This window comes from Neoarius graeffei, chromosome 21 (assembly GCF_027579695.1).
Source record: "Neoarius graeffei isolate fNeoGra1 chromosome 21, fNeoGra1.pri, whole genome shotgun sequence".
NCBI classification, from domain to species: Eukaryota; Metazoa; Chordata; class Actinopteri; order Siluriformes; family Ariidae; genus Neoarius; species Neoarius graeffei.
The window spans coordinates 20,972,762-20,995,309 of NC_083589.1; the positions used below are offsets into that span (position 1 = coordinate 20,972,762).

The 22,548-nt window shown below is 44.5% G+C and overlaps 1 protein-coding gene across 2 annotated transcripts in view; it reads right to left on the reverse strand.

Annotated features, from left to right (window-relative positions):
* The window catches only part of vegfab (vascular endothelial growth factor Ab), a 75,985-nt gene that overhangs the window by 21,363 nt on the left and 32,074 nt on the right, over positions 1-22,548 (reverse strand). The window contains exons 4-6 of one of the 2 annotated variants that reach the window (XM_060902812.1): positions 16,644-16,720; positions 16,323-16,355; positions 14,872-14,943 (exon numbers count right to left, since the gene is read on the reverse strand). In XM_060902812.1, coding sequence (XP_060758795.1) covers positions 14,872-14,943; positions 16,323-16,355; positions 16,644-16,720 — 182 coding nt within the window. The remainder of the gene's footprint in view (positions 1-14,871; positions 14,944-16,322; positions 16,356-16,643; positions 16,721-22,548) is intronic. The other variant, XM_060902813.1, reaches the window with a different exon arrangement.

A 22,548-nucleotide genomic window follows, 5' to 3' on the forward strand; every position in this document is an offset into this window, starting at 1 on the left:
ATAGTGGAGATAGGCAGACGAATATTTAAGTGCCATGGAGAAGTCCCAGGAAAGCCGATGCGAAAGTTTTGGCTCACTGTAAAGCCAGTGTAGGTGGCTTAGATCAAAAACAAGGAGCCAGAGTAGAATCATTGTTGCATGCACCATCCAAGCAAACAAACGTGGGCTACACACAGAGCAGCTAGCCAGACACCTGTGCCCTTAACACGTTAGCCAACAGGATACTCCACTTGACACTCCAGAGGGCAAGGCAACAGAAATAGCCAGCCCTAGGGAGAGCAGTAGTTCATTCTAACAAAAAACTTACCCTCATAGCAAGTAAGAGACTTACCCAAAAGAACAGGTAAGGCAGACACACCTAAGAGGGCTCGCGCAAGGTAACACAGGGTAGTCAGCATTAGTAGTAGCCTAGTTCATCAGTTTGGCCAACAGTTCAGTAAACTCCTGTTTAAAGTCCGGACAGGTAGATAAGATGAATCCCCAGTCAGTACACAGTCTATATCCTGATTTCAGCAGTAGCAGATGGCTTATCTTAGGATGTTAAGAGCAAACAGGTTTCCGAGGGCGTTGGAAATCTGACACAGGTAGTCCTGGAATCCGCTCAACAGGTAACGTTACTGTTTAGGCAAGTATTTGCAGATGACATTCAAGGAAGCTTGAGATAACAAACCCATCTCCAAAGAAGATTAGGGAAAATAAAAACACACAGATAGCGTGAAAGTAAAATGCTAAAAATAATAATAATCAAACAAATGCAGGACCAAAGAGTAGCAGCAGCCAAATGCGCCAGCGTTCACTCAAAACTGGAAACCCAAGCATGCCTACAGAACAGTGGTTCTCCCCCATCTGGGCCTCTCAGATCATCTCTCTCTGCTCCTCCTCCCTGCTTACACCTCTCTTAGGAGGACAGCTAAGCCCTGCATTAAAACCATCACAACATGGCCCGATAGTGCACTCGCACAACTCCAAGACTGTTTCTCAAATACTGAATGGTCCCTGTTTGAAAATCTGGATCTTCAGGAGTACACAGAAACTGTCCTTTTCTATATTAACACATGCATTGACAATGTAACTGTAAATAAACGAATACGGGTATTTCCAAATCAAAAACCACCAATTCCTCACAGCACGGGACGGAGCCTTCAGATCAGGGGACAGAGCACTTTACACCATTGCTAGGGCTGATTTGAGGAGGGGGATTAGGACGGCTAAGCTTGCATATAAAGATAAGATTGAAGATCTGGTCGCGGATAACAATCCGAGTAGAGTATGGCAGGAGCTACAACATCTCACTAACTACAGAGGCAGCCATACAGCATATACAGCAGCAGACGGAGCCCTGCTGGCAGAGGAGCTAAATAACTTCTTTGCCCGCTTCGAGACCAGAAGCTCCTCCTCCACAACACCCCTGGACACCACAACACCTGCCTTCACCATTGAACAGCATGAGGTGAGGCAGGTCTTTAAAATGGTGAACTCCAGGAAGGCTGCTGGCCCTGACAGGGTACCAGGGAAGGTATTCAAAGCATGCTGCAATGAACTCGCTCCTGTCTTCACCAACATCTTCAATCTATCTCTCTCCCAGGCTACCATCCCCCCTTCTCTAAAGTCAGCAATAATCATCCTTGTTCCGAAGAAATCATCTGCAAACAGTTTAGCAGACTACAGACCGGTGGCCCTTACCCCTCTTATAATGAAGTGTTTTGAAAGACTGGTGCTAAAACACATTAAAACCTGCTTCCCTTCATCCCTGGACCCATATCAGTTTGCTTACAGAACTAACCGGTCCACAGATGATGCCATTTCCATTATTCTCCACACTGCCTTGGAACACCTGGAACACAAGAACAGTTACGTCAGGATGCTTTTTGTGGATTACTCTTCCGCTTTTAACACCATCATCCCAGACATCATGATTTGTAAACTGCTGATCCTTGGCCTCCCTCCATCCATCTGTAGCTGGATCAAAGACTTTCTGACTAGCCATCCCCAGTCTGTCAGAGTCGGCCCTCACATTTCATCTTCAATTGCACTCAGCACCGGCTCACCTCAGGGCTGTGTGCTGAGTCCCCTCCTCTATTCTCTATACACATATGACTGTACATCTTCATCTCCCTCCATTTCTGTCTTTAAATTTGCAGATGACACTACTGTGGTTGGACTCATTACAGGCAGCGATGAGTCCGCCTACAGGCAAGAAGTCCTGTGCCTGTCCGAGTGGTGCTCTGCAAACAACCTCATCCTCAATGCCACAAAAACAAAAGAACTGATAATAGACTTCAGGAAACACAACATAAACCATCAGCCTCTCCTTATTAATAACGTGTGTGTGGAAACAGTGAACTCATTCAAACTTCTGGGCATCCACATCACAGACAACACAACTTGGTCACTAAACACACAGGCAACTGTAAAGAAAGCTCAACAACGTCTTCACTTCCTGAGAATACTCAGGAAAAACGATCTGTGTCAGAAGCTGTTGGTGTCTTTCTACAGGTCGACAATAGAAAGCATCCTGACATACTGCATCTCTGTGTGGCTCGCGGGGTGCTCTGTTGCCGATAAGAAAGCTCTGGCCTGTATTCTCTCCAGAGCACGAACTATCATTAAGGCCAATTCTCACCCAGGTCACCATCTGTTTGAACTGTTGCCCTCTGGCAGGCGTTATAGGTCCATCAAATCCAGAACCACTAGATTCATAAACAGCTTCTTCCCATATGCCATAACATACCTAAACAAACAGAAATGACAATTGCCTAAGCCACCCTCTCACTTATGAACTCTTCACGTTGTACTTTTTATTCTTGATTGCATTCTGTATAGATGTTGTTTTTCATTGTTTTATTGTTCTATTTATTTTATTATTTTACTATTTATTGATGGTATTGAGTACTGAGTTGGAGTAGCAGCATAATTTCGCTGTACTTGACGTATAATGACAATAAAGGCATTGAATTGAATTGAATTTTACTTTGTATGACAATTAGTATAATTTGCTCTTGTATTAAAAAAGTTTGTAAATATCTAAACTGTGTCCATCTTTTGCCTTTAAAAGTGCAACAACTCTTAAATACACAGTTGGCTACTGGCCTGTTCTAAGCATATTTGTGAAATTGCCATTGATCTTTTCCAGAATTTCACTGTCTCTTTGTTTTGGTTTCTGCAAATTTCCAGACAAAATAATGTTGTTACTTTATACACTGATCAGCCATAACATTAAAGGAACAGTCCACCGTACTTCCATAATGAAATATGCTCTTATCTGAATTGAGACGAGCTGCTCCGTACCTATCCGAGCTTTGCGCGACCTCCCAGTCAGTCAGACGCAGTCAGACGCGCTGTCACTCCTGTTAGCAATGTAGCTAGGCTCAGTATGGCCAATGGTATTTTTTGGGGCTGTAGTTAGATGCGACCAAACTCTTCCGCGTTTTTCCTGTTTACATAGGTTTATATGACCAGTGACATGAAACAAGTTCAGTTACACAAATTGAAACGTAGCGATTTTCTATGCTATGGAAAGTCCGCACTATAATGATAGGCGTACTAACACCTTCTGCATGCTTCGGCAGCGCATTGATATCTGAGATCCGTATCAATGCGCTGCCGAAGCGCGCAGAAGGTGTTAGTACGCCTGTCATTATAGTGCGGACTTTCCATAGCATAGAAAATCGCCACGTTTCAATTTGTGTAACTGAACTTGTTTCATGTCACTGGTCATATAAACCTATGTAAACAGGAAAAACGCGGAAGAGTTTGGTCACATCTAACTACAGCCCTAAAAAATACCATTGGCCATACTGAGCCTAGCTACATTGCTAACAGGAGTGACAGCGCGTCTGACTGCGTCTGACTGACTGGGAGGTTGTGCAAAACTTGGAGAGGTACGGAGCAGCTCATCTCAATTCAGATAAGAGCATATTTCATTATGGAAGTACGGTGGACTGTTCCTTTAAAACCACTGACAGGTGAAGTGAATAACTTATCTTAATTATCTTAGTGAATGCGTATGTCATTACAATAGCATCTGTCAAGGGGTGGGATATACAGCTCTGGAATAAATTAAGAAACCACTTCAATTTTTTCTTAAATCAGCATCTCTATGTATGGCAGTCATTTCATTCCAGTGTCTGTGCTAGAATTTACTTAATGAGGTACTGATTAGATGATCACCTGAATCTTATTTAATGAGGAAAATTATTTTAAAAAACAAACAAACACTGCTGTGGTCATCAGTATCCTCTTGCAATAGGACCAGTTTGGATGGCAAAAAACAGCACTAGTAGTACCTTAAATTTAATTAGAATACAAACTATCTATTCATCATGCCAAAAGAGTTAAAAACAAGTTTTGAGTGAGAAAATAGGATTAAATTCTGGTTTTAATGAGTGTCAGGTTGCTTCCATCCTCATAATTTTAAAGATGGCAGTTCATAAGAACAAGGTCAAGTAGCAGATATTGGGGACAACAAAGTAACAGACTGGCAGACAGTGAAAATGACTCTCCACTGACCATCAACTGATCATCAACTCCCATAAATGTCACTTAACAACTGTAGGATGACATCAAGTGGCCAACAAAAAGAGTGGCAAATGACAGCTGGGCAAGGATGGTTTGAAACAGGCTTCTCTGGGCAGGACTGAAGTAATGCAAAGCTAGAAAAGCCCTTCATCAATGAGAAGCAAAGAAGAGCAAGGCTGAGGTTTGCTAAAGAACATAAGGATTGGACCATAGAAGACTGGAGTAAGGTCATTGTGGCAGTGGGGGCGTGGTCAAGTGCCGGTCTGTGACAGGAGGGCGGAGTCAGGGAAGGTAAGTGGCAGAATCACGACACCTGACTGCAATTAACCTGTTTGTGTGTGTCTTCCCAGTGACCGCGCCCTATTTAGGGAGGGAGAGCAGAGAGCAGGGGGGCTCTTCCCGAACCAGACGCTGAGTGTGTGTGTCTGCAAAGTGCATACGAAATTGTGATGCTGAAAAGTGTGGCAATAAAACGTTCTGTCAAACCTGATCTCTGTCCTGCCATCCTCTGTGCTCCACCCACGAACACTGAACTGTTACAGTGGTGCCGAAACCCGGGACCTGGAGCACAGCAGCCTAACAGCCCCATGAAGTCCTCCCCGTTCGCTGAACTGGTCCACGCCCTCACCACGGCCCAGCAAAGCCAGCACCAGGCGCTACTCACCCTCCGAAAGGAGCAAGAACAGTGGTTTGAGGCCCTGGTGTTGGCCCAACAAGAAGATCGAGAGGCGTTCCGGCACCTCCTCACGTCGGCGGGGTCCACCAGCGCTCCTACCGGGGGCCCGTCTCCCCTCACCATCATCAAGATGGGCCCGCAGGATGACCCCGAGGCGTTCATCACGCTCTTCGAGCAAGTCGCCGAAGCCTCGGGGTGGCTGATGGAGCAGCGCGCGGCGCACCTCCTCCCCCTGCTAACGGGAGAGGCACAGCTGGCTGCGCTACAGCTCCCTGCCGACTGCTGGCTGGCCTACGCAGACCTCCGCCGGGCCGTCCTCCAGCGTGTGGGGCGCACCCCAGAACAGCAGTGCCAGCGCTTCCGCACGTTGCGCTTGGAGGAAGTCGGCCGGCCATTCGCGTTTGGCCAGCAGCTCCGGGATGCCTGCTGGCGGTGGCTGAGGGCCGACAACCGCGACGCCGAGGGAATCATCGACCAGGTGGTGCTGGAACAGTTCATCGCGCGCTTGCCAGCAGGAACTGCGGAGTGGGTCCAGTGCCACCGCCCGGCATCGCTGGATCAGGCAGTCGAGCTTTCGGAGGACCATTTGGCAGCTGTCCCGGCAGCAGGACAGCAGATGGCATCTTCTCTTCTCTCCTCTTCTCTCTCTCTCCCTCCTCCTGTGTCCCGTCCTCGCCCCATTCCCCCACCGTGGAGGCGGGGGCCAGCACCACCCCAGCCAGCCCGCTGCACCCACAGTGCCCTCCTGTTTCTCCCTTCTGTGTCTGTCTCTCCCCCCTCTCAGGTGAGTGAGCCCCAGATCACCGGTGCAGAGGGAAACCCGGGCCGGCCTGCTGGCGCTGCGGGGAGCCGGGCCACTTTCAACAGTAGTGCACGGCGATGGAGGTGGGCGCGGTGGTTCGGATCCCCGACACGCCAGAGTCCGCCCTCGATCGGGCTGGAGCGTATCGCATACCGGTGAGTATCCAAGGGGATACATAATCAGGCGTTGGTGGATTCTGGCTGTAATAAGACCTCAATTCACCAAAGCCTGGTGCAAAACGAAGCATTGGGGGGAGCACAGGGGGTGAAGGTGTTGTGTGTACACGGGGATGTTTACAGCTACCCTTTGGTGTCAGTCCACATTTTTTTCCGAGGGGAAAAATTTATAGTGAAGGCGGCGGTTAATCCTCGCCTTACCCACTCTTTGATTTTGGGGACTGATTGGCCAGGATTTCGGGGTTTGTTGACGCGCTTAGTAGAGAGTGGGTCCTGCCATTTAGCAGGGGGAGGTCCCGGTGTCGCTTTGGCGGGAGCAGCTGTCACAGAGCTGTCTACGTCATCTCCGCGTCAGAGTGAGGAGCCCCAGGCTCCTCCTCTCTCTCTCGGGGAATCCCTCGCGGATTTCCCATTAGAACAATCGTGAGACGAGACCCTGCGACATGCGTTTGACCAAGTGAGAGTAATCGATGGTCAAACGCTCCTGCCGAACGCCACCCCATCCTTCCCCAATTTCTCTATTATGAGGGACAGATTATACCGAGTGACGCAGGACACTCAGACGAAAGAGCAAATCACGCAGCTTTTAATTCCAAAGAGCCACTGGGAATTGGTATTCCAGGTGGCTCACTTTAATCCCATGGCTGGACACCTAGGGTAGGACAAAACACTAGCCCGAATAATGGCCCGATTCTATTGGCCGGGGATTCGCGCCAATGTTCTTAGGTGGTGTACAGCATGCCGCGAATGCCAGTTAGTAAATCCAGCGGCCATTCCAAAAGCGCCTTTGCGCCCTCTTCCATTGATTGAGACCCCGTTTGAGAGAATTGGGACGGATCTCGTTGGGCCATTAGATCGGTCAGCACGAGGGTACAGCTTTATATTAGTTCTGGTGGACTATGCAATGCGATACCCGGAAGCAGTGCCTCTGCGCAATATCTCAGCATGCAGTATTGCAGAGGCACTCTTCTGCGTCATCTCCCGGGTCGGAATCCCGAAAGAGATTCTGACTGATCAAGGCACTACATTTATGTCACGGACACTGCGCAAACTGTATGGGTTATTGGGGATTAAGCCGATCTGCACCAGTGTGTATCACCCACAAACGGACGGTTTAGTGGAACGGTTCAATCGCACCCTCAAAAATATCATTAAAAAATTCATAAGTAAGGACGCACGTAATTGGGATAAGTGGCTCGAGCCCTTGTTGTTCTCAGTGCGAGAGGTTCCCCAAGCCTCCACGGGGTTCTCCCCATTCGAATTATTATATGGGCGTAAGCCGCGCGGCATCCTAGACGTGCTGCGGGAAAATTGGGAGGAGGGACCTTCACAAAGCAAGAACGAAATTCAATACGTTATGGACCTACGCGCAAAACTCCACACGCTCACCCACCTAACCCAGGAGAATTTGCGGCAGGCCCAGGAACAGCAAGCCCGCCTGTACAACAAGGGTACGTGCCTTAGAGAGTTCACCCAGGGAGATAAAGTACTCGTACTGTTGCCCACTTCGAGCTCCAAATTGATCGCCAAGTGGCAAGGTCCCTTTGAGGTCACATGGCGAGTCAGGGATGTCGACTATGGGGTGAGGCGAACGGACAGGGGTGGGGCACTACAAATTTACCACCTCAATCTCCTTAAACTCTGGAAGGAGGAGGTCCCCGTGGCGTTGGTGGTTCCGGAGAAGGCGGAGCTGGGGCCGGAGGTTCAAAAAGGGGCATTAACATCACGTACCCCTCCGATCCCCTGTGGAGACCACCTCTCCCCGACCCAGCTCAAGGAGGTCGCCCAGTTGCAGACCGAGTTTTCGGATGTGTTCTCGCCCCTGCCCGGTCGCACTAACCTCATAGAGCACCACATCGAGACGCCCCCGGGGGTAGTAGTGTGTAGCCGCCCTTACAGACTACCCGAACACAAAAAAAAGGTGGTTCGGGAAGAACTTGAAACCATGCTCGAAATGGGCATCGTCGAGGAGTCCCACAGTGACTGGAGCAGCCTGGTGGTCATGGTACCCAAGGCCGACGGGTCGGTCCGGTTCTGTGTGGACTACAGAAAAGTCAATGCGGTGTCTAAATTCGATGCGTACCCAATGCCTCGTATTGATGAGTTGCTCGATCGACTCGGCACTGCTCGCTTTTATTCGACGCTGGATTTGACGAAGGGATATTGGCAGATCCCCTTGACTCCACTATCCCGAGAAAAAACGGCCTTTTCCACACCGTTTGGTTTACACCAATTCGTCACCCTTCCATTTGGGCTGTTTGGGGCGCCCGCTACGTTACAGCGGCTGATGGACAGAGTCCTCCGCCCTCGCGCCACTTATGCGGCGGCTTATCTAGATGATATCATCATCTATAGTAATGACTGGCAGCGGCACCTCGAACATCTGAGGGCCGTCCTTAGGTCGCTGAGGCGAGCGGGGCTCACAGCCAACCCAAAGAAGTGTGCGATTGGGCGGGTGGAAGTATGGTATCTGGGCTTCCACTTGGGCAACGGGCAGGTGCGTCCCCAAATTAATAAGACGGCAGCGATTGCGGCCTGCCCGAGGCCCAAGACCAAAAAGGGGGTGAGACAGTTCCTGGGGCTGGCTGGCTATTACCGTAGGTTTATACCTAATTATTCGGACGTCACCAGCCCGCTGACTGATCTCACTAAAAAGGGGGCACCAGATCCGGTCCAGTGGACGGAGCAATGCCAGCGGGCTTTTTCAGAGGTAAAGGCTGCACTGTGTGGGGGGCCACTTTTACACTCCCCTGACTTTTCTCTCCCCTTTGTGTTGCAGACCAATGCGTCGGACAGAGGGCTGGGGGCGGTTTTGTCCCAGGAGGTGGAGGGGGAGGACCGCCCCATCCGGTACATCAGCAGGAAGCTGTCAGTGTGTGAGGGGTGCTACAGCACGATAGAGAGTGTCTGGCGATCAAGTGGGCGGTCCTCGCCCTCCGTTACTACCTGCTGGGGCTCCACCGCATGAAAGATGCCAACGCGCGGATCATCCGTTGGTATCTGGCACTCCAACCCTTCAATTTTAAGGTGGTCCACAGGCCAGGGGTGCAGATGGTCGTGGCGGACTTCCTCTCCCGTCAAGGGGGGGGGGGGGAGTCGGTTGCAGGCCGGACGGCCGCCCGGCCTGAGTCGGGCGGTGGGGGTATGTGGCAGCGGGGGCGTGGTCAAGCGCCAGTCTGTGACAGGAGGAGTCAGGGAAGGTAAGTGGCAGAATCACTACACCTGAATGCAATTAACCTGTTTGTGTGTGTCTTCCCAGTGACTGCGCCCTATTTAGGGTGGGAGAGCAGAGAGCAGGGGGGCTCTTCCCGAACCAGATGCTGAGTGTGTGTGTCTGCAAAGTGCATACGAAATTGTGATGCTGAAAAGTGTGGCAATAAAACGTTCTGTCAAACCTGATCTCTGTCCTGCCGTCCTCTGTGCTCCACCCATGAACACTGAACCGTTACAGTCATTTAATCTGATGAATCAAATTTTCAGCTTTTCCCATCACCTGGTGATCTTACAGAGCCCTGGAAAGGCCTACAAGCCAGTGTCTCGCACCCATTGTGAAATTTGGTGGAGGATCAGTGATGATCTGGGGGTGCTTCAGCAAGGCTGGAATGGGGCAGATTTTTGTTTGTGAAGGACACATGAATCAAGCCAAGTACAGTGGTGCTTGAAAGTTTGCGAACCCTCTAGAATTTTCTATATTTCTGCATAAATATGACCTAAAATATCATCAGATTTTCACACAAGTCCTAAAAGTAGATAAAGAGAATCCAGTTAAACAAATGAGACAAAAATATTACACTTGGTTATTTATTTATTGAGGAAAATGATCCAATATTACATATCTGAGAGTGGCAAAAGTATGTGAACCTCTAGGATTAGCAGTTAATTTGAAAGTGAAATTAGAGTCAGGTGTTTTCAATCAATGGGATGACAATCATGTGAGTGGGCACCCTGTTTTATTTAAAGAACAGGGATCTATCAAAGTCTGATCTTCATAACACGTTTGTGGAAGTGTATCATGGCATGAACAAAGGAGATTTCTGAGGACCTCAGAAAAAGCATTGTTGATGCTCATCAGGCTGGAAAAGGTTACAAAACCATCTCTAAAGAGTTTGGACTCCACCAATCCACAGTCAGACAGATTGTATACAAATAGAGGAAATTCAAGACCATTGTTATCCTCCCCAGGAGTGGTCGGCCAACAAAGATCACTCCAAGAGCAAGGTGTGTAATAGTTGGCGAGGTCACAAAGGAGCCCAGGATAACTTCTAAGCAACTGAAGGCCTCTCTCACATTGGCTAATATTAATGTTCATGAGTCCATCATCAGGAGAACACTGAACAACAATAGTGTGCATGGCAGGGTTGCAAGGAGAAAGCTACTGCTCTCCAAAAAGAACATTGCTGCTCGTCTGCAGTTTGCTAAAGATCATGTGGACAAACCAGAAGGCTATTGGAAAAATGTTTTTTGGACAGGCAAGACCAAAATAGAACTTTTTGGTTTAAATGAGAAGCGTTATGTTTGGGGAAAGGAAAACACTGCATTCCAGCATAAGAATCGTATCCCATCTGTGAAACATGGTGGTGGTAGTATCATGGTTTGGGCCTGTTTTGCTGCATCTGGGCCAGGACGGCTTGCCATCACTGATGGAACAATGAATTCTGAATTATACCAGCAAATTCTAAAGGAAAATGACAGGACATCTGTCCATGAACTGAAGCTCAAGAGAAGGTGGGTCATGCAGCAAGACAACGACCCTAAGCACACAAGTCGTTCTACCAAAGAATGGTTAAAGAAGAATAAAGTTAATGTTTTGGAATGGCCAAGTCAAAGTCCTGACCTTAATCCAATCAAAATGTTGTGGAAGGACCTGAAGTGAGCAGTTCATGTGAGGAAACCCACCAACATCCCAGAGGTGAAGTTGTTCTGTATGGAGAAATGGGCTAAAATTCCTCCAAGCCGGTGTGCAGGACTGATCAACGGTTACTGGAAATGCTTAGTTACAGTTATTGCTGCACAAGGGGGTCGCACCAGATACTGAAAGCAAAGGGTCACATACTTTTGTCACTCACAGATATGTAATATTGGATCATTTTCCTCAATAAATAAATAATCAGTATAATATTTTTGTCTGATTTGTTTAACTGGGTTCTCTTTATCAATTTTTAGGACTTGTGTGAAAATCTGATGATGTTTTAGGACATATTTATGCAGAAATATAGAAAATTCTAAAAGTTTCACAAACTTTCAAGCAACACTGTACAAGGTTATCCTGGAAGAAACTTGCTTCCTTTGGCTCTGACAATGTTCCCTAACTTGGAGGACTGGGTTTTCCCGCAGGACAATGCTCCATGCCACACAGCCAGGTTAATCAGGGAGCACCAAGACCCTGTCATGGCCAACCCAATGTCCAGACCTGAACCCCATTGAAAACTTCTGGAATGTGATCAACAGGAAGATGGATGGTCACAAACCATCAAACAAAGCTGAGCAAATTGAATTTTTGTGCATAAAGTCACCCAAGAGCAACATGAAAGACTGGTGGCGAGCATGCCAAAACACATGAAAGCTATCATTAATTGTCAGGGCTATTCCACCAAATATTATTTTCTGAACTAATTCTAAGTTCAAACATTAGTATTGAGTTGTTTATAATTGAATATTATCTTAATTTCTATGAATTATTTCAGGTCTGAAAACACTTCATCGCTTTTGTTATTTTGACCAGTTGCCATTTTCTGCAATTAAATGCTCTAAGTGACAATATTTTTATGTGGAATTTGGAGGAAATGCTGTCAGTAATTAATGGAATAAAACTAAATTTTTCAGGTTCCTCAAACACATACCTATAAATAGTAAAACCAGAGAAACTGATCATTTTGCAGTGGTCTCTTATTTTTTTCCAGAGCTGCATTAGGCAGCATGTTAACAGTCAGCTCCAAGTCAGTTCTTGGAGGCAAGAATAATAGGCCAACATAAGGACTGAAGCAACTGTGGCAAGGGCCAAAATTTGATGGCAAGACCACTGGCTCAGAGCATCTCCAAAAAGGCAGGTTCTGTGGGATGTTCCCAGTATTCAGTCATTAGTACCTACCAAAAGTGTTCCAAGGAGCAACCAGTAAACTGGCAACAGGGTCATAGGCATCCAAGGCTCACTGATGCGCATGGGGAGAGAAGGCTAACCCATCTGGTCTGATCCCAAAGAAGAGCTATTTTAGCACAAATTGCTGACAAAGTTAATGCTAGTTATGATAGAAAGGTGTCAGAACACACTGTGCATTGCATCATGCTGTGTATGGGCCTGCGCAGCTGTAGACTGGTCAGAGTCCCCATGCTAACCCCTGTACCCCAACGAAACTGCTTACAATGGGTACATGACCATCAAAACTGGACCATGGAACAATGGAAGAAGGTGGCCTGGTCTGATGAATCACGATTTCTTTTACATCATGTAGATGGCTGATGCTTACAAGGGGAAGAGATAGAAAGCTGGTAGAGGCAGTGTGATGCTGGGACTCCTTGGGTCTTAGCATTCATGTGGATGTTACTTTGACAGGTACCACCTACTTAAACATTGTTGCAGACCAAGTACTCCCTTTCATGGCAAAGGTATTCTCTAATGGCAGTGGCCTCTTTCAGTAGAATAATGCACCATGCCACACTGCAAACATTGTTCAGGAACATGACATGAGTTAAAGGTGTTAACCTGGCCTCCAAATTCCCCATATCTCAATCTGATCAAACATTTGTGGGATGTGCTGGACAAATAAGTCTGATCCATGGAGGCCCCACCTCACAACTTATGGGACTTAAAGGATATGCTGCTAACATCTTGGTGCCAGATGCCACAGCACACCTTCAGAGGTCTTGTGGAGTCTATGCCTTGACAGGGCAGAGCTGTTTTGGTGGCACAGGAGGACCTACACAATATTAGGCAGGTGGCTTTAATGTTATGGCTGATCTTTATTTTATATAAAAACAAATTTAGGGTCCCTAAGGCTTTTGAATAACAGAACTTTATACAACCTGTTACAGTCTTAACAACTCTGTTCATTCAAGGTTCTGTTATATCAAGAATGTCAGTAAGAATATCTGATGGGCCTGAATACACTGTCACTTTGATGGAACTGATTAGAAAAGAGAAGAGATGCTAAAGCTTATAATAGTCTATTCTTTGCAAGGGATATAGTTATTATGTACATTTCAATGTTTTGACAAAACACGTGAATATGTGCAGAGCAGACATCTGTGGTATATGATTAAAAAACTGGTACACAAAATTATACCTTTTTTTTAGGTCTTTACCCATTAAGTACTCTTATAATTTTCCCTAACTAACTAACTAACTAACTAACTAACTAACTAACTAACTAACTAACTAACTAACTAACTAACTAACTAACTAACTAACTAACTAACTAACTAACTAACTAACTAACTAACTAACTAACTAACTAACTAACTAACCCATACACATCTGTCTTCAATATAAAATGCACTGCCATCACAACTTTATGAGGGATGCTCCAGTCTAATAGAAGAAAGAAAGAATGCATTCCCTCTCTCTTTCATCATTTTAAAAACATAATGTTTCACATATTCATAACCAAGGAAACAAACAACACAGTGATGTCTCAGACCAAACTGTTCATTCAGAAATCACAGGGGTGAAACCAGAGCAAAAATGATCTCAGTTCTCAACAAAAAGAATAATGTAAGACCTACTTAAAAAGACATGAGAAATAACACTGAAGATATAACACCTAGGACAGACTCAGCAGTCACATTTTTAAGGAAAGAAATTAGAAGGTCATTAGAAAACAATGGCCAAGATATCAACAAAGGTCTTAAAAGATTAGTACCATTTGTAAGCCATGCAGCTGGAGAAAGCAGAAGGGCCCTCTATTACTGTGAACATCTTGTCCATTTTTTTTTTAAATCACAGAGCTGGATTTACTAAGGACTTTACTGACTTTCTGTACCAACTGAATTAAATTTTGGTCAATAATGAATACTTTAGCCAATTTCTGCATGCTATCAATACTAGGGGTGTAATGATTGGATGATCTGGATTGGTGCATTGGTTTAAAAGGCAACAAAATTAATCAAGACAACAATACTACATTTATCTGAGTGGATTACAAATTATTAGAAATCAATTATTATTGAAAAGGACAAGCCAATGGTATGTAAAAAATGACATTTTTAAACTGATGCGTAAATAGGCTAGTGAGGTAATTTGACTATAAATTTGATACTTTTAAAATAGTTCTTCTCTACTTCTACCCCAATACTGAACAAAGTTGCTTACATATTGATCAGTGAGTACTAAATCATATAATTTTGTAGCAGGTTCAGTGGTATTGTCAAATATTGAATCGTTGCCTTAAGAATCAAAATTGTATTCCATCATGTAAAAGCCTGAGGTTTACACCTCTAAATAATACTGCTTTCATCAATTATTCATCAATCAGGCCCTTAATGTGAAGAAAGTTAGGCTGGGGATTGCAGTTGTGTTGCAGTTTGGATTTGGTTCTTTGAACAAAAATGAAGGTAAGTTCGCAGTACTTGCCATGGATTAATGATAATTAATTGTGATTTTGGTTAATTAAAGGAGACAACATATCTCCTCCCAAATTAATTTGATGACCAAGAGCATAACACTCAGGTGCAGGTGGGTGGAGGAGAAGGCTGAGGTAACATACAAATCCCGCATTTTCTCGCGGTTTTTCTTTCGCTTTCCCTTTTGACTTTTCCCCTTGCCTTTCCGGGGTTTTCTGGAAAAGGAACAAAAAACAAAAATACAGCGAAGTCGAACAACTGAATTGGGGCAAATGATGCAACAAGTAAGCCAAACAGCCAATGCAGAGGAAAAAGTAGGGGTATGGGGGTAAAAGGAAAAAAAATAATAATAGAGGCATCAGCTAGCTCACAGCATGTTATATAGACTAATTCCTATAGTTTTTAGTATTATGTAACAGAGGACAAATAAATGGAGATACAATACAACATGACACTAGTAATGAGATTTTTTAAATGTGCATTATAGATGACATGGCAGATGAAAGTATAAACACAAATAAGTCAAAACAACAAATAATGCAAAACATACAGAGCGAGGAATAGCTCAAAATGTTGACCATTAATGGCAACCTATTATTTGATGATAAGCAGGGTTATTTTAATCAATGAAAGTTACTTGTGTTTTGTTTAATGAATGAACTGCCAGAGATTTCTTAAATTTTTGGAGCTCCTTCCTGTGGCAAGTCAAGTAGAACAACATCACTCAAATTTCATGTTGCCAGACCCATCCTTAATCTGTGTAATTGTGCAATTAAATATCATAGTATATTTTATGACCATAGATCGGCACATGCCTAGTGAAAAGTTGTTTCCCAGAAAATGTGGCAAAGCATCCTCCAGTATAACCTTTGGCTTTAAAGATATAGCACTCAGAAACACCTCTACACGACTTAGATATTCCTAACCCAGAATTACCCTGTGAACTCCACAAAGGACAAAGTTACCAACAACCACAAAAGGTACCATTTAGAGACACAAAAGCAGATGTTGATTTTCCTATGCCCAATGGTGAGATAAGGCAAGTCAGTGCCTTAGAAAAAAAATCATAAAGTGTCAAAAGCCAGTCTCAAAAGCTCACTCTTATCTGAGACCACTAAAGATGTCAGAGGCTATGAACTCCCCATCAACAGTTTACTTCAGATCATTAAAAAAGTCACTTATTGTGCAGGTTGCTCTCATCTATACCAAGTCAACATTAACATACATAAATGGAGGAATAATGTCACTAAATATAAGAGTAAATCCACTGACCTCAGTATCAGAAGTCCAAAAACTCACCTACCTGTGAGATATCTGAATTCATAACGTTGAATGATGTTTGGTAAATCTACCTTTACTACTGAATCATAAACTACAGTGTCTCACTAAACATCAAATTTATACCATAAAGTTAACCACTATGCATGATGATAATAATGAAGATGAACATTACCACATACTACATGGCAATGAATGTTACATAAAAGGAAACAAAGATATGAGAGTTCTAGTTGTAATTTATATTATATTCAGAAAGGAATAAGAATAGAAAAGAACACACAGACAATCATGATGTGAAAATGTGTGCACTTACTTTTCTATCTTATCCTGTATGTCTTTCTTTACTCTAAAAGAGAGAGAGAGAGAGAGAGAGAGAGAGAGAGAGAGAGAGAGAAAATTAACTTCATGCTTATTGTTTTGGACTACAACAGTGTGGAAAGTTCAAAATCACTTTACCTAAGCAGTCCTATGGTATCTCTTAACTATATTCTAGGTTAGGTTAGGAAGCCCCTCACAGAGCAGACCCTTACATTTTAATACCCACAATAAACAGTAAAGAGAAAGGGAAAAGATAGAGCAGTTTCTTCAACAAAAATTCTACTTGCTGTGATTGTGTTGCAGTAAAATTTTGTACCTGCATTCGCATTCAGTGTGTTCTGCAAAACTCATTGGATAGTTGTGTTTGATGCGTAGGGGTTTTAATTTTTGCACCTATAAACAAAACAAAGCAAAACAAAACAAAACACTCCATGACACAGCCAAAATGGTACATACAACAGGCTTGACATTTCATGTCCATGAGAACTTTGTCCTAATAACAGCAATGAAAAGTGATAGCTCAAATATCATATAATTTATTGTAATAGTCTGTGTATGTTTAAAAATAGTAGTAATCTGTTTAAATGGTACCTAAACTAGAGCTTTATAATACATTCATAAGGATTTTATATAGCATATTATAAGCAATACTGGAGGATTTATGCAAAGCTAATGTCAAAACTGGTGGGATGACAAAAGTCTTATGAAGTGCATTGCTGTGTTTTACATGAAAGAAAGAACAGAGACAGATCCTCAATTATCATTTAGGTCAAAGGACTTTCTTAGGATTTTTTCTTTTCATTATGTTGTTCAAGAAGAGATGTTCTATAAGTGTAGTCATGTACTACAAATAGGAGCATTAAATTAAATGGTCTTTAATTAAAGTGTTGGTGGTGCAGAGGTGCCAAAATTGCTAACAAAACATTATTTGGGAATTTTTTAACCACCAAATAAACTACTGTATGTTGGTGAATGAGATGGCTCCATGCTAACAGCATAAATTATAAACATCACTGTACTTTTTCCAACCAGAGACCACAGCCACGCCCTCTTGATTTCTACTGGCTCACACATAAAACTGAGGTCAAAGTTTACCTACATAAAATTGGGGCAAAGTGAAAGTAACTTTCCCCTTCATGTGAACTGACAAACTTTATTTGCTTTGATTTGCTGACTGATGCGTTTGCTGAAAAAGCAGACGTGGTGTCTTGTATCACAGTAGCCAGACATTAAAAACTATAACTGCTAGGGTCAAAATGTAGATGTTGGCAACTCTGTTTTATGAAATATTTTGAACCTTTGTACTATGAAACATGAAATAAACGTCACATATTATGTCAAGGGCTTGTCAACAAGCCAAAATATTTTAAATGCCCTCAAATTGAAGTGGTAATCAAATTTGCATTTATGACACTGTCATGATGCATGATGTTTACATTTTACAAATTGCAAAATGTTGAAAGTGAAAACATACAAAATGCAAAATACAAATTTATTTTACAGTAATCAGCAATCAGTCAACCCACGAATATAAAGGGCTGTTCTCTCTTCACGCTTTCCGACAAAGTCACCCAAAGCCTTGGTCGAGGCGCAAACAGAACATAGAAGGCTAAGCGAGAACAGTAACGAGAAACAGTCCAAATAATCAAGAAACCAGGAAAACAAGAACATGGGTAGAAAGGCTAGGTAATGCATACTTAACAAAGCATAATACTTCGCCCTGCACTAACATCAGCACAGTCCTTAAATAGGTAAACACATAGTTCTCTAATTGAGTTCAGGTGCGCTTTGTTCACCGCGCATGTGCTGGAGTCTACTCAGCGCGTGTGCAGCCCAAGGCGTGCCTTCAGGTGCACACGCCACAGCGCACAGGACTGACAGAACCCCCTCCCAAAGAGCCCCCTCCGGGAGCGAAAATCCATCCTACTCGGCCCCGGTGGGGGTTCAGGCTCAGGCCATGACTTGGGTTCTTGGCTAGGAGTGGGCTTGAGCTGGGGACTTGACTTGGAATCTGGGCCAGGATCATGCTCAGACTCTGAACTTGACTTGAATCTTGGACTAGGCTCGGATCCAGGACTGAAGGTGGCCTCAAACTCCAGGCTGGATTCGAGCCCTGGAGAGGAGTTGAGCTTTGGGCTGGACTCTAGCTCCAGTTCAGGAGATGACTCAGGCTTGGGCTCTGGATCTGGCTTGGGCTCGGGACTGGACTCAAGCTCTGGAGATGATTTGAGCTTAGGTGACAACTCTGGCTCCAGCTCAGGAGATGACTCAGGGTGGAGTTCTGGAACTGGCTTGGATGTATGGCTGGACTCAAGCTCTGGAGAGGACTCGAGCTGGAGTTCCAGAACTGTTTTGGACACAGGGCTGGAAGTGTGCTCGAGCTCCGAAGATGACTTGTGCTCTGGCTCCAGCTCAGGAGATGACTCAAGCTGGAGTTCTGGAACTGGCTTGAATGTAGGGCTGGGCTTGAGCTCAGGAGATGACTCGAGTTCTGAACTTGGCTTGGACTGTGGACTTGGCTCTCTTTCAGACTGTGGACTTGGCTCAGGTACAGGCTCGAGCTCTGTCAGTGCACTAATTTGGTCTGGGTTAGGACCTAGCGACGGGACGACGCAGATGTCTTCCTGGCTGGGTGAGGCAGAGGTCATTCTGCCGTCCTCAGACACAGGTTCAGGAACAGGCTCAGGTTCTGGCCTTAACTCTGGCACCGGCACTGAAGCTGGTGCAGATGCCGACTCTGGCGCTGACTCTGATGCAGGTTCTGATGCTGGCTCTGGCACTGGCTCTGGAGTAGACTCATACAGGCTCTGACGCTGGCTCTGGCACTAGAGTAGGCTCTGACGCAGGCTCTGGCGCTGGCTCTGGTGTAGGCACTGACGCAGGCTCTGGCTACAACTCTGGCACAGGAACAGACACTGGCGCTGACTCTGGCTCCGCCTCTGGCACAGGAGCAGACACTGGCACTGACTCTGGCTTTGCCTCTGGCACTGGAGTAGACACTGGCGCTGACACAGGAACAAACATTGACACTAGCATGGATGCTGGCACTGGCTCAGGCATGGATTCTGATACAGACACAGGTTCAGGCATTAATTCAGGTGCTGGTTCTAGCTGAGAAACCAGCTCAAAGGAGACAGCCTCCAAGAGGGGCTCAGGAACAGCTTCCTCTGCTGTCTCTACATCATCCACTAGGGAGAGCTCTGAAGCGACGGCCTCCTCGGCTGAGTCAGCCACTGGAGGGAGCTCTGGAGCGACGGCCTCCTCAGCTGGGTTGGCCACTGGCATGATTGCCCTCCCCAAAAATTTTCATGGGGTTCCTCCTTTTCTAAGGATTCAAAAATGAACTTGAGCATGGCAAAGAAAGTCTGTGAACTTCGAAGACATGGGTGCTCAACACGAATCAGGTAATCCACCCATCTGCATGCTTGTCCAGCAATAAATGTTAATATGAAGCTTACCCAGATGGGTTTGAGTGGTTTGGGCTCTTGGAGGTCCTCAGAAGAAGTCACACTGTAGCTTGAATCCCATAGGGTGATATATTCCATAGTAGATTGCCAGAGGGCTCCAGTCAGTCTTCAACCGAAAATACGAAGCGAGGGGCTGAGACAGGGAAACCCAGAAGTGGCACGGGATTGCATACTGAAACACTTCTGCTACATCCATTGTATGGCGAAGTATTCTGTCAGGTATGCGAGGGAGGTGGATGTATGTGCAGAAGTGTTCAGTTTAATACAGTGCATTGTGACGGTCATGAAGCGACCGCGCAGAGAAGCCCTCCATAGAGACTGTTCTACACACAAATGCACACACACAGACGTTCATGTACACACACATAAGCCCATACTTGTACATGGACTTTTACATTTGCGTTCACATATAACATTATCGAGTGAACACTGGACTGGTGCATTAACAAATGCAATGTTATAGAAAAGACACACGCAAGACTATTTTATTATGCTGGGGACATTTATTGTGCTTAAGTAGGGGCACAAACTTGAGTGCAAAATAAATGCTTTTGAGCATAAAATGATTACCGTTTGGGCGGTTAATGTTTGTTGCGGTTTTCACTCTGGCAGCATCTGTCCGGCAGCAAAAGGGTGCCGGCAGGAAATGATGTAGTATTTATTTGGTTCCGTGTCTAATTGGGTTAGTTCATCCTGGTTGTGGCCATGGGGATGACAGAGGCGGCCTTGATCAAACCACCTCTGTATTGTCTTTTCATGTGCTATTAGGATGGCATGTCTTTGTATTTATTTAGTAAATCTGCTTGTTTGCATGTATAAGAACTTGTGTTTTTGTCTCAGAGTCTCTCTTGTTGTTTAAGTGCTAATTGATTGTTATGTGTTCACTGTTGTTTGTAAATGGTGCTGGCCACCTGCTACCGGTATATGTTTGCTTGTTTCGTCTCATGTCTGGGTCTTGATTGTTATATTGTGTGTGAGCACCGAGGCTCTGTGAGTGTTACAATTAATCCTCTGCATTTTAGAGGTTAGTTGATTCTGAATTTGGCAGTATTTTGTATGTTTCTTGACTTTTTAATTTTTCTGAATTTTGATTCTTTTTTTTTTCTTTTTTGTAATTTTACTGATTGATTTGAATTTTGCTATGGACACATTGCTTGATTCATCTTTTTTTAAGCTTGACATTAAATTATATTGTCTATTCTCACACTGACTCTGATTTTTTGTGGCCAAATCCACTCCCGCTCAACAGTGTCCGCTCAGCTACCTTCACATGCATATATACTGTATACAAATACACACATAGGCAAACAGTCCAAATCGGCAGGCTAGATCAGAGATGTGAAAACAGGCAAAGGGTCGGTCAGAACGTAGAAGGCTAAGTGAGAACAGTAACAAGAAACAGTCCAAAGAATCAAGAAACCAGGAAAACAAGAACACGGGTAGAATGGCTCAGTAATGCATACTTAACATAGCGTAATACTTCGCCCTGCATTAGCACCAGCACAGTCCTTAAATAGGTAAACACGTACTTCTTTAATTGAGTTCAGGTGCACCTTGTTCACGGTGTGAGTGCTGGAGTCCACTCGGTGTGTGTGCAACCCGAGGCGTGCCTTCAGGTGCATGCGCCACAGCATGCAGGACTGACAAACAGTAATGAACTTCAATCTGTCTCAAACTGTGCCATTTTGTGTCCTTGAATTTGAGGGAAATGGGCCTGGAAAGTCCTGGACAAGTCCTTGAATTTGATGTTTAAGGTGTGGGAACCCTCAATGGGTTTTTCCCATTAGCTTGTGCTCTCAGTCACATTGTGCTCATAGCCCTCAGTTTATTTTTGAATCCTGCTTTCTCCACTACTGAACATGAATGCCATAATCACTTGGTGATTTCTTTAACCCAGATTGAAACAGCAAGGAAAGAGTACCTAAATGAGGCTAGTTTGCTGCATGTTCACATGTGTGGATATATATCTGTGAATTTGCACCATATAACTATATTTTTGCTGTATTATTAACACAAGTGTATTGTACACATGTTTGGCAAATCTGGCACACTCTAATGTTTCGGTCCACCACTCATTGTCTCTCAGGGAGCCAACTTGCTCCCATACACTTGGCCTTAAATCTTCCAGCTCCTGCTTGCTGCAAAACAAAGCCTAATATGCTAGCACAGTGTATTTATGGTATCTGGTCATTTAGCACAAAAGTCTTTCTGCACAAGACTTTTAGCACAAATCTAAAGTCCTTTCACACAACTCTCATTTCAATGTGGAATGGTCATAATAATCAAAATAAAATATACTTCTTGATATAGTAAGGGGTTTATTAGGATTATTTAGGAATGAGAAGCCAGGATGACCATTAAATATTAAACTTTCGTTTTCTGCTGCTCTGTATGTTATGGATCAGTTGATGACAAGTTATTCCTAAAACATGGACTGAAAATCCGATTCTTTGGTGGGTTTAGATATTTGTAGTTAAAGTATATGCAGAACCTTTATTTTTAAATAAATTTCTGAGTGGATAGTATCTCCATCTTTGACTCTTGTATGCTGCATAAATGGGAATAATAATTAAAAAATATATATATATCATCTCATTAACTCTAGCTGCTTTATCCTGTTCTACAGGGTCGCAGGCAAGCTGGAGCCTATCCCAAAGGCGGGGTACACCCTGGACAAGTCGCCAGGTCATCACAGGGCTGACTATATATATATATAAAATTTTTTTTTTGAGAGTTAAAATTGACTGCAAAGTT